The 12834-nt window shown below is 50.4% G+C and overlaps 1 protein-coding gene across 1 annotated transcript in view; it reads left to right on the top strand.

Annotated features, from left to right (window-relative positions):
- Positions 1-689: 689 nt before the first annotated feature.
- LOC145339390 (claudin-15-like) overlaps positions 690-12834 on the top strand; it is a 38694-nt gene continuing 26549 nt past the window's right edge. The window contains exon 1 of the mRNA XM_080183837.1: positions 690-1044. Within this exon, the coding sequence (XP_080039963.1) occupies positions 831-1044 (214 nt within the window). The 5' untranslated portion in view covers positions 690-830. The remainder of the gene's footprint in view (positions 1045-12834) is intronic.

Below are 12834 nucleotides of genomic sequence, written 5' to 3'. Positions count from 1 at the left end.
CCAGGACAGCAAAACCAGAATAACAAAACCAGGATAATTAACCCAGGATAACAATCGCAGGATAACGATCCCAGGATAACAATCGCAGGATAACGATCCCAGGATAACGATCCCAGGATAACAATCACAGGATAACGATCCCAGGATAACAATCGCAGGATAACAATCACAGGATAACGATCCCAGGATAACGATCCCGGGACAGCAATCCCAGGATAACAATCCCAGGATAACAATCCCAGGATAACAATCCCAGGATAACAATCGCAGGATAACGATCCCAGGATAACAATCGCAGGATAACGATCCCGGGATAACAATCCCAGGATAACAATCACAGGATAACAATTGCAGGATAACGATCCCAGGATAACAATCCCAGGATAACAATCGCAGGATAACGATCCCAGGATAATTATCCCGGGATAACAACCCCAGGATAACAATCCCAGGATAACAATCGCAGGATAACGATCCCAGGATAACAATCCCAGAATAACAATCACAGGATAACGATCCCTGGATAACAATCGCAGGATAATTAATCCAGGATAACAACCCCAGGACAGCAATTCCAGGACAACGATCCCAGGACAGCAATCCCAGGATAACGAACCCAGGACAGCAATCCCAGGATAACAATCCCAGGATAACGATCCCAGGACAGTGATCCCAGGATAACGATCCCAGGATAACAATCCCAGGATAACAATCCCAGGACAGTGATCCCAGGTTAACAATCCCGGGATAACGATCCCGGGACAGTCAGTATCCCGGGACAGTTACTAAGGCGAGTTGTGCCCTGTGCTGTTACAGACTGAGTGGTTCCAATGAGTGCCGTGGATTCTCTGGGTTTCCTGCTGGGATTAGTAGGCTGGATCCTGATCGGAATATCTTTGGGGATTGATGAGTGGAGAGTGTCCAGCCTGGATGGCAGCGTCATCACCACATCCACGATCTACGAGAACCTGTGGAAAAGCTGTGCCAGTGACTCAACTGGAGTGTACAACTGCAGGAATTTCCTGAGTTTGTTCGGTCTCTCAGGTACCGTCCGAAAACAGGGAGTGGGAGTGGGAGCGGGGGGTAGGGAGAGACGGGAGAGACAGAGACAGGGATAGAGAGACAGAGAGACAGAGAGAGTCAGAGAGAGCGAGACAGAGACAGAGAGAGAGGGATACAGAGAGAGAGAGAGAGAGGGACAGAGAGAGACAGAGAGAGGCAGAGAGAGCGAGACAGAGACAGAGAGAGAGGGATACAGAGAGAGAGAGACAGAGAGAGGCAGAGATGGAGGGCGAGGGAGAGAGAGGCAGAGAGATTGGGAAGAGGGATAGAGTGAGGTTTGTGAATGAGCTGTCAGGATTGTGTAAACTGGCACTGGGAGAGAGGGAGAGTTAATCCTGATACCAGTCCCCAGTCCGGAGTGACGGTGGGGTGGGGTGGGGGGGGGTGAGGCTCTGGGACGTGTCTGAGGCAGGGTTTGTAGAGTGGGGCTGGTACTGCACTTGGCTGTTTGGAGGCTGTGAGCCTGGGTCTATCTCTGTGCCGTTCACTTTATGATGTGGGTATGCCGGCGTTGGACTGGCGTAAACACAGTAAGAAGTCTGACAACACCAGGTTTTAGTCCAACCTATTTATTTGATAATATACTCACTAGCTTTCGGGGTTACCCCCTTCGTCAGGTGAATGGAGAGTTCTGGCCTCAGACAGAGCATATAAAGCACAGACAGTTTAGAGATTACTGATTAAAATGCGAATCCTTACACCTAACCTGCTGTTCAAGACCTGAAGTGGCTTCAGCCACTGTCTGTGCTTTATATGCTCTGTCTGAGGCCAGAACTCTCCATTCACCTGACAAAGGGGGTAACCCCGAAAGCTAGTGAGTATATTATCAAATAAATAGGTTGGACTAAAACCTGGTGTTGTCAGACTTTTTACTCCGTTCACTTTAACCAGAGCTGCCAGCCCCAAGACCAGAGAACGCCCCCCCCCCCCAGCCCACCCAAACCTGCTGAGACGGCGGAGAAACCCCAGCGATGGACAGAGCCAAACTGTGACCACATTCCAGCAGCCTCGCAGACCCAGTCCAGCATCATTCCAAACTCCAGGGCAGCTCGGCACTGACCACTGCTGGCTCACAGTGCCAGGATCAATACCCCCCCACCCCCCAATACCCAGCCACCACCCTCACCCACCTGATCAAGGGGCAGTGCCCCGAAACCTTGGAATATTCCCATTATCCCACTCCCTCCCTACAGTTCCCTATCAATCCCAGAATATTCCCATTATCCCACTCACTCCCCACAGCCCCCTATCAATCCCAGAATATTCCCATTATCCCACTCACTCCCCACAGCCCCCTTTCAATCCCAGAATATTCCCATTATCCCACTCACTCCCCACAGCCCCCCATCAATCCCAGAATATTCCTGTTATCCCACTCCCTCCCTACAGTTCCCTATCAATCCCAGAATATTCCCAACATCCCATTCACTCCCCACAGCCCCCCATCAATCCCAGAATATTCCTGTTATCCCACTCCCTCCCAACAGTTCCCTATAAATCCCAGAATATTCCTGTTATCCCACTCACTCCCGGCAGCCCCCCCATCAATCCCAGAATATTAAGAACATAAGAACATAAGAAATAGGAGCAGGAGTCGGCCATCTAGCCCTTCGAGCCTGCCCCGCCATTCAATAAGATCATGGCTGATCTGTTGTGGCTCAGTTCCACTTTCCCGCCCTCTCCCCATAACCCTTAATCCCCTCTCTTATCAAGAACCCATCAACCCGCTTCTTAAAAATATTTAGCGAGGCAGCCTCCACCACTTCAACGGGCAGAGAATTCCAGAGATTCACCACCCTTTGAGTGAAGAAGTTCCTCCTCAACTCCGTTCTAAACCGCACCCCCTTTATCTTGAGGCTGTGCCCCCTAGTCCTACTGTCTTTTTTGAGCGGGAAGAGTCTCTCCACCTCTATCCTATCCATCCCATTCATCATCTTATACGTCTCAATGAGATCTCCCCTCATTCTTCTAAACTCTAACGAGTACAAGCCTAGTTTATTCAGCCTCTCCTCATAGCTCAATCCCCTCAACTCCGGTATCAGCCTAGTAAACCTCCTCTGCACTCCCTCCAGGGCCAAAATATCCTTGCGCAGGTGCGGCGCCCAAAACTGCACACAGTACTCCAGCTGCGGCCTCACCAATGCCCTATACAGCTGCAGCAAGACCTCCCTTTATTCCCATTATCCCACTCTCTTCCCACAGTTCTCTATTAATCCCAGAATATTCCCGTTATCCTACTCCCTTCTCACAGTTCTCGATCAATCCCAGAATATTCCCGTTATCCCACTCAATCCCCACAGCCCCCTGTCAGTCTGAGAATATTCCCGTTATCCCACTCTCTTCCCACAGTTCCCTATCAATCCCATATTTGCCATGAGTAGGTTTTTTCGGTGAACTTTGACACTGAGATAACGGAGAGATGAGATTCGATAACACAGCCTCCAGTAACAAACCCAGCGTTCCAGGTCCAGTGCCGTTTATTTTCAACGATTTATCCAGTTGCTATCGGAAAAGCCGGATCACAGGCCCACACTCCAGGAGTAATTTAAACCCTGCCCACAATCTCTGAGCTTCCTCAAGTAGCGCTGGCCCAGCTCAGTAAGCACAGGAAGAGATCTCACAACACCCAGGATAAAGTCCGATAGGTTTATTTGGTAGCAAAAGCCACAAGCTTTCGGAGCACTGCTCCTTCGTCACAGCTCAGTAAGATTCATGCAATGCTTACAGTCCAGAAAGAGGGCGGTCAAACTGATTCTCCGACAGAATATCCCATCCGGGCACATCCCAACCACTATCCCCGTCACGCTGCACATTTACCACGGCCAATCCACCCTAACCTACACATCTTTGGACACTAAGGGACAATTTAGCACGGCCAATCCACCCTAACCTGCACATCTTTGGACACTAAGGGACAATTTACCACGGCCAATCCACCCTAACCTACACATCTTTGGACACTAAGGGACAATTTAGCACGGCCAATCCACCCTAACCTACACATCTTTGGACACTAAGGGACAATTTAGCACGGCCAATCCACCCTAACCTACACATCTTTGGACACTAAGGGGCAATTTAGCACGGCCAATCCACCCTAACCTACACATCTTTGGACACTAAGGGACAATTTAGCACGGCCAATCCACCCTAACCTACACATCTTTGGACACTAAGGGACAATTTAGCACGGCCAATCCACCCTAACCTACACATCTTTGGACACTAAGGGACAATTTAGCATGGCCAATCCACCCTAACCTATACATTCGCACAGCCACACAAGAGGTTATTACAGAAGGTCAGGGGGCATGGAGTTGGGGGTAGGGTGTTAGCGTGGATAGAGGACTGGTTGTCAAATAGGAGGCAGAGAGTGGGGGTCAATGGGTGCTATTCGGATTGGCGGTTGGTGACTAGTGGAGTGCCCCAGGGGTCGGTGCTGGGGCCTCAGCTATTTACCATTTATATAGATGATCTGGAGGAGGGAACCGAGTGTACGGTGTCGAAATTTGCTGATAACACCAAGATTGGTGGAACGGCAAATTGTGCGGAGGGTGTGGAGAGTCTGCAGAAGGATCTAGATAGGCTGGGCGAGTGGGCCAGGAAATGGCAAATGGAATTTAATGTTGGCAAGTGTGAGGTGGTCCACTTTGGTAGGAATAATGGTAGGAAGGACTATTACTTACGTGGCGAAAAACTGCAGCAGGCGACGGTGCAGAGGGACCTCGGGGTCCTTGTGCATGAGTCGCAAAAACCCAGCCTGCAGGTGCAGCAGGTGATCAGGAAGGCGAATGGGATGCTGGCCTTCATAGCGAGGGGGATTGAATATAAAAGTAGGGAGGTCTTGCTGCAGCTGTATAGGGCATTGGTGAGGCCGCAGCTGGAGTACTGTGTGCAGTTTTGGTCGCCGCACTTACGCAAGGATATTTTGGCCTTGGAGGGAGTGCAGAGGAGGTTTACTAAGCTGATACCGGAGTTGAGGGGGTTGAGCTATGAGGAGAGGCTGAATAAACTAGGCTTGTACTCGTTAGAGTTTAGAAGAATGAGGGGAGATCTCATTGAGACGTATAAGATAATGAAGGGGATGGATAGGATAGAGGTGGAGAAACTCTTCCCGCTCAGAAAGGACAGTAGGACTAGGGGGCACAGCCTCAAGATAAAGGGGGGGCGGTTTAGAACGGAGTTGAGGAGGAACTTCTTCACTCAAAGGGTGGTGAATCTCTGGAATTCTCTGCCCGTTGAAGTGGTGGAGGCTGCCTCGCTAAATATATTTAAGATGCGGGTTGATGGGTTTTTGATAAGAGAGGGGATTAAGGGTTATGGGGAGAGGGCGGGAAAGTGGAACTGAGCCACGACAGATCAGCCATGATCTTATTGAATGGCGGGGCAGGCTCGAAGGGCTGGATGGCCGACTCCTGCTCCTATTTCTTACGTTCTTATCTTGGGACACTAAGGGTTAATTTAGCATGGCCAATCCACCCTAACCTACACATCTTTGGGACACTAAGGGACAATTTAGCACGGCCAATCCCCCCTAACCTACACATCTTTGGACACTAAGGGGCAATTTAGCATGGCCAATCCACCTTAACCTACACATCTTTGGACACTAAGGGACAATTTAGCACGGCCAATCCCCCCTAACCTACACATCTTTGGACACTAAGGGACAATTTAGCACGGCCAATCCACCCTAACCTACACATCTTTGGACAGTTTCCTCCCTGTTATCTAATTATGTTTGACAAACGCTGTGGTAAAGTGTCCCTTGATTGTGGAATCTGTGAAGGTGTGATCTCACTGTTGCTCCAGTCGCACATTCCCAATGCTGTCTCGATCTGGTTGCTTGAACATAGAACATAGAACACTACAGTACAAACAGGCCCTTCGGCCCACAAGTTGAGCCGATCACATCCATACCTACCAATCCATAGACCTATCTATAACCCCCAATCCCATTAAACCCCATATACTCATCCAGAAGTCTTTTAAAAGACCCCAGCGAGTTCGCCTCTACCACCACTGACGGCAGCCGATTCCATTCACTCACCACCCTCTGAGTGAAAAACTTACCCCTGACATCTCCTCTGTACTTGCTTCCCTTAAATCTGTGTCCTCTCGTAGCGACCATTTCAGCCCTGGGAAATAGCCTCCGAGAATCCACCCTATCTATTCCTCTCAACATTTTATACACCTCTATCAGGTCGCCTCTCAACCTTCGTCTCTCCAGGGAGAAGAGACCGAGCTCCCTTGACCTATCTTCATAAGGCATGCCTCCCAATCCAGGCAACATCCTTGTAAATCTCCTTTGTACCCTTTCAATAGCTTCCACATCCTTCCTGTAATGAGGCGACCAGAACTGCGCACAGTACTCCAAGTGGGGCCTGACAAGGGTCTTATAAAGTTGCAGCATTACCTCCCAACTCCTAAACTCAATCCCTCGATTAATGAAGGCCAGTACACCATACGCCTTCCTGACCACATCCTCCACCTGCGAGGCTGATTTAAGAGTCCTGTGGACCCGGACCCCAAGATCCTTCTGCTCTTCAACACTACCAAGACTCCTGCCCTTGATAGTGTACTCGTTCATCCCGTTGGTCCTGCCAAAATGAACGACTACACATTTATCTGCGTTGAAGTCCATCTGCCACTTCTCCGCCCAGTCCTGCATCCTATTTATGTCCTGCTGCAACTTCTGACATCCCTCCAGACCATCCACAACACCACCGACCTTCGTGTCATCGGCGAACTTACTTACCCATCCCTCCACTTCCTCATCCAGGTCATTTATGAAAATGACAAACAGCAAGGGTCCTAGAACAGATCCCTGGGGCACTCCACTGGTGACCGACCTCGATGCAGAAAAAGACCCATCCACAAACCAGTCTCTGCCTTCTGCAGGCAAGCCAGTTTTGGATCCACAAGGTCAAAGCCCCTTGGATCCCATGCCCTCTCACCTTCTCAAGAAGTCTTGCATGGGGGACCTTATCAAATGCCTTGCTGAAGTCCATGTACACCATATCCAGCACTCTTCCTTCGTCAATGTGTTCAGTCACATTTTTGAAGAACTCAACTAGGCTTGTAAGGCACGACCTGCCCTTGACAAAACCATGCTGACTATTTCTGATCATGTCAAACCTCTCCAAATGCTCATAAATCTTGTCCCTCAGAAGCCTCTCCATCAGCTTACCAACCACTGAGGTCAGACTCACCGGTCGGTAATTTCCCGGGCTATCCCTGTTCCCTTTCTTGAAAATAGGAACCCCATCCGCAATCCTCCAATCCTATGGAACCTCTCCCGTCTCCATTGATGACGCAAAGATCATCGCCAGGGGCTCTGCGATCACCTCCCTCGCCTCCCACAGTATCCTGGGGTACATCCCATCTGGTCCCGGCGACTTATCTATCTTGATAGAATTCAAAAGTTCTAACACATCCTCCTCCTTAATATCCACATACTCAATCTTTTCCATCTGCTGCAAACCTGTAGCAAAATCTCCCAGATCAGTTTCCACCGTGAATACTGAGGCAAAGTACTCATTAAGCACCTCTGCCATTTCTTCTGGTTCCACACAGACCTTTCCCCCTTCACCTTTTATAGGTCCTATCCCTTCTCTTCTTATCCTTTTACCTTTCACATATTTATAGAAGGCCTTGGGATTCTCCTTAATCTTACCCGCCAAGGTCTTCTCATGACCCCTTCTGGCTCTCCTAATTTCCTTTTTAAGCTCCTTTCTACAGTCCTTATACTCCTCAAGATCCTTAACATCTCCTAATTCCCTAAACCTTTTGTACACCTTCCTTTTCCTCCTGACTAGGTTCAACACAGCCTTCGTGCACCACAGTTCCCGCGACCTACCAAAACCCCCTTGTCTCATCGGAACGTTGTCGTGCAGAGCTCCAAACATTCCTTGAATATCCGCCACCTTCCTTCTGTACTTTTCCCCAAGAACACCCCCTTCCAGTTTATTTGTCCAATTGTCTGCCTGATGTCTTCGTATTTCCCCTTACTCCAGACAAACACCTTCCTAGCCTGCCTGCTCCTATCTCGTTCCAATGCAATTGTGAAGAAGATAGAATTATGATCTCCATCTCCGAGATGCTCTCCTACCGAGAGATCCATCACCTGTCCTGGTTCATTCGCCGGTACCAGGTCAAGTACAGCCTCTCCCCTCGTAGGCTTATCCACATACTGTGTCAGGAAACCTTCCTGAACACACCTAACAAACTCCTCCCCACCCAAACCCCTTACCCTAGGGATATTCCAGTCGATGTTTGGGAAATTGAAGTCTCCCATCACGACAACTCTGTTATTACTACATCTCTCTAGGATCTGTTTCCCTATTTGCACCTCAACTTCCTTGTCACTATTGGGCGGCCTATAGAATACACCCAGCAAAGTTTTCGACCCTTTGCTGTTCCTAACTTCCACCCACAGAGACTCCGTAGACAGTCCCTCCACGGTATCCTCCTTCTCTGCAGCCATGACACTGTCCCTGATCAACAGTGCCACTCCACCACCTCTTCTGCCTCCCTCCCTGTCCTTCCTGAAGCATCTGAATCCTGGCACCTGAAGTACCCAGTCCTGTCCCTGAGACATCCAAGTCTCCGTAATGGCCACCACATCACATTCCCAAGCAGCAATCCACACCCTAAGCTCATCTACCTTATTCACTACACTCCTGGCGTTAAAATAGATACACTTCAGCCCCTCAGTCTGGGCATTTCCCTTCTCCACCCCCTGTCTAACCTCCCTCTCATACTGCCTGCAGTCCTTCCCTACCTGGGAGCTAACCTCCTCCGTCCCAGTCTCCCCATCACAATTCCCTCCCCCCATCCTTTCTAGTTTAAAGTCCCCCCGGTAGCCTTAGCCAGTCTTCCCACCAAGATATTAGTCCCCCTGGGATTTAAGTGCCACCCGTCTTTACTGTACGGGTCAAACCTGCCCCTAAAGAGGTCCCAGTGATCTAGGAACCTAAATCCCTGCCCCCTGCTCCAGTCCCTCAGCCACGCACTCACCCTCCACCTCATTCCATTCCTGCCCTCATTCTCCCGCTGGACTGGGTCCTCCAGTCCCTCAGCCACACACTCACCCTCCGCCTCATTCCATTCCTGCCCTCATTCTCCCGTGGCACAGGCAGCAATCCTGAGATTACTACCTTCGCTTTCCTATTCCTCAGCTGCCTACCCAGTTCCCTATAGTCCCTTTTCACGATTGCCTCCCTCTTCTTGCCTACGTCAGTAGTACCTATATGCACTACAACCTCCGGTTCCTCACCCTCCCCCTTCAGGATGTCTGGGACACGCCCAGAGACATCCCGGATCCCAGCTCCAGGGAGACAAACCACCATCCGCGACTCACGTCTATGTCCACAAAAACGCCTGTCCGCCCCCCTCACTGTGGAGTCCCCTATTAGCACTACCTTTCTGCTCTCTTTTTTAAGATTGTTTGTTCCATAAAGGATAGGAATCCCAATGTCCCAGAGACAGTGCCAGACAGTAGAACAATCACCAACAGATAATGTCATCAACTTTGTCATCCCTGCTCATAAACCTTGATGGTATCATTGCCATACAGAGCCACACTATCGGATCTGGAGACACGCTGTACTGTTTGAGTCCAAAGTAACCTTCCCTTACCAGTCAGCACATTGGAGGCTTTGTTCAAAGATCATCAGCATTGCCAGGGTCAGACCACTGATGGACAGCCTAGGCTGGTGAGTGGGCCACACGACTGCACCTCTCCCCACCCCGCTTCATCTGAGGCAGCCTCAAGGTTCAAATCGGGCTTGTGCCTGGACCGTGACCCCAAGAATGAGATTAATGTACACCAAATGGTGCCTGGAATCATGGGATCGCTACACTGCAGGAGGAGGCCATTTGGCCCATCCAGCTTGCACTGACAATGCTCCCACCCAGGACCCTATCCCATCTTTTATCCGAGCTCGTCCTACTGACACCAAGGAGCAATTTAGCACAGCCAATCCACCCTAAACTGCATATCTTTGGATACTAACGGACAATTTAGCACGGCCAATCCACCCTAACCTACACATCTTTGGACACTAAGGGACAATTTAGCACGGCCAATCCCCCTAACCCGCACATCTTTGGACACTAAGGGACAATTTAGCACGGCCAATCCACCCTAACCTACTCATCTTTGGACACTAAGGGACAATTTAGCACGGCCAATCCACCCTAACCTGCACATCTTTGGGACACTAAGGGACAATTTAGCACGGCCAATCCACCCTAACCTGCACATCTTTGGACACTGAGGGACAATTTAGCATGGCCAATCCACCCTAACCTACACATCTTTGGACACTAAGGGACAATTTAGCACGGCCAATCCACCCTAACCTGCACATCTTTGGATACTAAGGGACAATTTAGCACGGCCAATCCCCCTAACCCGCACATGTTTGGATTGTGTGAGGAAACCGGAGCACCTGGAGGGAACCCACACATGAATGTCGAATGTTTCAGACTCCACACCAACAGTGACCTCCGAGCCGGGAATCCAACCTGATCCCTGGCGCTGCGAGGCCGCAGTACTAACCCACTGTCCCGCCCCTGGTATCCAGCAGAATCCCCAGATCCCTTAATAACTACAGCATGCGACGGTGCAGAGGGACCTCGGGGTCCTTGTGCATGAATCGCAAAAACCTAGCCTGCAGGTGCAGCAGGTAGTCAGGAAGGCGAATGGGATGCTGGCCTTCATAGCGAGGGGAATTGAATATAAAAGCAGGGAGGTCTTGCTGCAACTGTACAGGGCACTGGTGAGGCCGCAGCTGGAGTACTGTGTGCAGTTTTGGTCGCCGCACTTACGCAAGGATATTTTGGCCTTGGAGGGAGTGCAGAGGAGGTTCACTAGGCTGCTACTGGAGTTGAGGGGGTTGAACTATGAGGAGAGGCTGAATAAACGAGGCTTGTACTCGTTAGAGTTTAGAAGGATGAGGGGAGATCTCATTGAGACGCATAAGATAATGAAGGGGATGGATAAGGTAGAGGTGGAGAGGCTCTTCCCACTCAGAAAGGACAGTAGGACTAGAGGGCACAGCCTCAAGATAAAGGGGGGGCGGTTTAGAACGGAGTTGAGGAGGAACTTCTTCACTCAAAGGATGGTGAATCTCTGGAATTCTCTGCCTGTTGAAGTGGTGGAGGCTGCCTCGCTAAATATATTTAAGACGTGGGTTGATAGGTTTTTGATAGGCAAGGAGATTAAGGGTTATGGGGGGAGAGCGGGAATGTGGAACTGAGACATGACAGATCAGCCATGATCTTATTGAATGGCGGGGCAGGCTCGAGGGGCTAGATGGCCGACTCCTGCTCCTATTTCTTACGTTCTTATGTTCTTAATAATTCCCTTCAGTTCAAGTGGCAGCTTTTGCTACCCTCTAATCCTGTATTTCCAAATCAACATCCCTCTCAACAGGAAATACAGCATTCCCTGTTGTCGCGACGTAGGTTCAATCCACATTCTTTCCCTCTCCGGGAAGCTCGATACCATGCTGGGACTGTCCCATCTACAAGATGCAATGCAGTGACTCACCAAGGCTTCTTAGACAGCACCTTCCAAACCTTAGCATCTAGAAGGACAAGGGCAGCAGATACCTGGGATCACCACCTAACCCTAACCCCTAACCCCTAACCCCTAACCCCTAATTCCTAACCCCAAACCCCTAACCCCTAATACCTAATCCCGAACCCCTAACCCTAACCCCTAACCCCTAATCCCTAACCCCTAATCCCTAAACCCTAACCCCTAACCCCTAATCCCTAACCCCTAATCCCTAAACCCTAACCCTTAACCCTACCCCTAACCCCTAACCCCTAATCCCTAACCCCTAATCCCTAAACCCTAACCCCTAACCCCTAACCCCTAACCCCTAATCCCTAACCCCGAACCCCTAACCCTAACCCTTAACCCTACCCCTAACCCCTAACCCCTAATCCCTAACCCCGAACCCCGAACCCTAACCCCAAACCCCTAACCCCTAATCCCTAACCCCTAACCCCTAACCCCTAATCCCTAAACCCTAACCCCTAACCCCTAATCCCTAACCCCTAATCCCTAACCCCTAATCCCTAACCCCGAACCCTAACCCCAAACCCCAAACCCCTAACCCCTAACCCCTAACCCTAACCCCAAACCCCAAACCCCTAACCCCTAACCCCTAACCCTAACCCCAAACCCCTAACCCCTAACCCACAATCCCTAACCCCTAACCCCTAACCCCTAATCCCTAACCCCGAACCCCTAACCCTAACCCCAAACCCCTAACCCCTAACCCACAATCCCTAACCCCTAACCCCAACCCCTAATCCCTAATCCCGAACACCTAATCCTTAACCCCTAATCCCTAACCTCTAACCCCTAATCCCTAACCCCGAACCCCTAACCCTAACCCTAACCCCGAACCCCTAACCCTTAACCCTAACCCCTAATCCCTAACCCACAATCCCTAATCCTGAACCCCTAATCCCTAACCCCGAACCCCTAACCCTAACCCCAAACCCCAAACCCCTAACCCCTAATCCCTAACCCCGAACCCCTAACCCTAACCCCAAACCCCAAACCCCTAACCCCTAACCCCTAATCCCTAACCCCGAACCCCTAACCCTAACCCTTAACCCTACCCCTAACCCCTAACCCCTAATCCCTAACCCACAATCCCTAACCCCTAACCCCAACCCCTAATCCCTAATCCCAAACCCCAACCCCTAATCCCTAACCCCGAACCCCTAACCCTAACCCTAACCCCG

This window comes from Carcharhinus amblyrhynchos, unplaced genomic scaffold, assembly GCF_965287045.1.
Source record: "Carcharhinus amblyrhynchos unplaced genomic scaffold, sCarAmb.v2.hapA scaffold_438, whole genome shotgun sequence".
Classification (NCBI taxonomy): domain Eukaryota; kingdom Metazoa; phylum Chordata; class Chondrichthyes; order Carcharhiniformes; family Carcharhinidae; genus Carcharhinus; species Carcharhinus amblyrhynchos.
This window is presented reverse-complemented; position numbering and strand designations above follow the sequence as displayed.